This window comes from Cucurbita moschata, unplaced genomic scaffold (assembly GCF_002738365.1).
Source record: "Cucurbita moschata cultivar Rifu unplaced genomic scaffold, Cmos_1.0 Cmo_Scf00027, whole genome shotgun sequence".
In the NCBI taxonomy this organism is placed as follows: Eukaryota; Viridiplantae; Streptophyta; class Magnoliopsida; order Cucurbitales; family Cucurbitaceae; genus Cucurbita; species Cucurbita moschata.
This window is the reverse complement of record NW_019268543.1, coordinates 709314-712218: the sequence shown is the minus strand read 5'-3', so window position 1 is coordinate 712218 and position 2905 is coordinate 709314. Positions and strand designations below refer to the sequence as shown.

The following is a 2905-nucleotide window of genomic DNA, read 5'->3' as shown; positions in this document are numbered from 1 at the left end:
AAAAAAAAAAAAAAAAAAAAAAAAAAAAAAAAAAAAAAAAAAAAAAAAAAACATGGCAGCGGACAAGAAAATGAAACATCAAACAGAAGCCCGAGTGTTAGTGACCGTAATTTTATTGGAGCACCAAAGAAAAATAATTAATCAATGGTGAGGGTGAGGCCTTTCAAGCGCCGCATACGAACGGGGTGAAGGAGGAACCATATCCTCAACAGAAGTAACCACAGCCTTATTAGCCGCCGTAGGAAGTGTACAGGGGACATAGTTGAAGGTGTTGGCTCGAGGGCAGCTCCTCGGCTTCGAGAAGAACGTGGCGCATTGGGCTGCAGTTTTTTGCAATCGGAACCCCGGAAGGCAGTTCCCTTGCACGTGGAGTCTTTGCGCTGTCACTAACTTTCGGCACTGTGGCCCGATTTGGGTGAAGTAGTTGTTGCTTAGAGTGATGTTGTAGACGTCCGGAAGCCTGCAGAGGGACTCTGGAATGGCTCCGTAGAACTGGTTGTTGGCTAAGTTTAGAATCTCCAAGCTAAATAAGCAGCCCAAGGACTGCGGGATTGGACCTGTCAAGATGTTTGAATTGGCGTCGAACACCGTGGCTTTTACCAGATATCCTATCTCGAAAGGCAGACATCCCGACAGCCTGTTTCTTAAGAACAGCACCTCCCGAAGAGTTCTCCAAGCTCGCCCGATGGTTGGAGGGATTGGACCTGTTCAAAACCATAGGAATCAATTAAATTAGAATCTGTAATTTCTCCCTCAATTTCTTAGGCTACGTGGCACAAAATTAAAATTTAAAGACTTAAATTAATTTAGATTGCATTTATGGACCAATCCGAAAATGATTTTCATATTAAAAATTAAAGGAGGACCTGTAAACTTGTTGCCAGCAAGTGTGATATACAGAGCGGGCGTGTTGCCGAAGGTGGCTTGCGGGATCCTCCCGGCGAAGCCATTGTTGTTGATGAAGAGGACGTCGGTATCGATGTTGAACAACCGATACGGAACCGAACCATTATAAGTATTGAAACGGAAGTCCACAAACGCCAATTTATTTGCTCCAAGGACGTATCCAGGGAACCCACCAAGGAACTTGTTGTTGCTCAAATCGAGCTCATACAGGAACCGCAATTTGTTAATATTGCGGTTGATAACGCCAGTGAAGTTGTTGGAATTAGCATGGAAGATGGCAATGTCGGGCAGGTTACGAATGAAGCGATAGAAGTTCAAGAAAGGGCCACCAAATCTAGCGCCACTGAAGTCGATGGAGGATAGGCCAGTGATGTTGAGGTCAGGAACCACGTCGCAGAAGAACCCTTTGAAGAGGCAGTAATTGTCGCCCACCCACGTTTTGGTGTACCCTAATGGGTCGTAAGTGATGTTTCTTTTGAGCTCATGGGTTATGAACAGGATTCTGTCCCGGTTGGCTAGAGGTCCCGGGTCGTTATTCGGGCGGCGAGGCATTAGGTTGATGCCCGGTGGGATCAGCGACGGCCTTGGCCGGATCCGCGTGATGGTGGGGTTCGGCCGTGGAGGTCCTGTTTGGGCAAGCCCATGCAGGAGGAACGAGGACTGTAAAACAACAAGGATGGTAAAAATCTTTAGCCACATTTTTTTTGTAACGAGACAAACAGAGGAGGGCTGTGTGAAAGGGGAAGCCGAGGCTACACCATTTTATAGTCAGAACAAAATTTGGATGTTCCCAATATTATATCGCCACGTGGAAATTCTTAATTTCTTTTGGAGCTTTGGTTGCAGCCTCCTAATAATATGATTATAAAAATGCATGGAGAGGAACGTGAAATCATTATCAACTTTTTAACAAATACTTTTCTTCTATCAACCCATTTCTTTTATTATAAAGAATCCAATTTAAAAAACAAAAAACATTGGTGGGTCAGGATCTCACATGATCAGCAAGACTTTTATTCCCAAACCCTGAACAGCTCTTCCTTTTAATTCCTTTACGCTCCATTAACCCTACTCCGTATTGGGGCGGATAAAAAGACAGCCGAGTGCTATGGCCCCCCAACATTGCATCGACCAACCCACTTTCACTTTCACTTTCTTATTTATTCATTTATTTTTGTATACAAGGGAGGGTTTATATTATAACTTATCACGAACCCAATAGCTAATTAGGCTTTACAGTACAAGAGATGTGAGTTGCTATCCAATTAAATGCATCATGCTTTTCTTTCTAAGTTGATCTCACATTCTAGTAAGTTATATGTTCATCGAGGCTCTTCTTTTTTTCTTCTTTTTTAGAGCAAATGACGAGAGACATCCTACTACATGGGCTCCTTAAATTTATTAGAATTATATTAATATAAAAGAAAGGTATCCATTGCAATTTCACGATGATAAAAGTTTCTTGGATAATATGAATAAAGGAAAAGCTCAACTCTACTCCCAAGGTCTTTCCTCAATTATTGATCCTCCCGTCTAAAGATGTGTGATCTTTACATTTAAAAATCTTATGTCTTACTCTTTCTATGACTTATATTCCATCACTATAGAAATTAGTCAAATTTAATTTAAATTAACTAATAAATAAATAACGAACGCAACTAAAAAATAATTGATATAATTAATTATTGTTATTTCATTGAAATTTTCATTTTTAAATATATATTGTTCGTCTCTTTTAACTTGGAAGATAGTATAAAATAAAAATTAATCCAGAAACACGTTTTAGTTTTTCTGTTATTTTAAATTTTAACTTTTAAATAAAGCGTGGATTTCGTTTTTAAAAATAGAAAACTGAAAAGAAAAACTCAACTCCTAGCTTTTATTTCCTATATTCCTTTTTTTAAAGGTTTATTTGCTTTACTGTGGCTCCTCCACCAAAGCTAAGTCTCAACGCGTACTTCCCTTTTCTTCGTTTAAAAAAAAAAAAAAAAAAAAAAAA

General features: G+C 39.6%; 1 protein-coding gene across 1 annotated transcript; it reads right to left on the bottom strand.

Annotated features, from left to right (window-relative positions):
* Positions 1-71: 71 nt before the first annotated feature.
* Positions 72-1639, bottom strand: LOC111462374 (uncharacterized protein At4g06744-like). Its single transcript, XM_023105909.1, has 2 exons — positions 867-1639; positions 72-704 (listed from the first exon to the last, which is right to left on the bottom strand). Exons 1-2 carry the CDS (start codon positions 1603-1605, stop codon positions 142-144), a joined length of 1302 nt encoding a protein of 433 aa, XP_022961677.1. The 5' UTR covers positions 1606-1639; the 3' UTR covers positions 72-141.
* Between the last annotated feature and the right edge of the window lie 1266 nt (positions 1640-2905).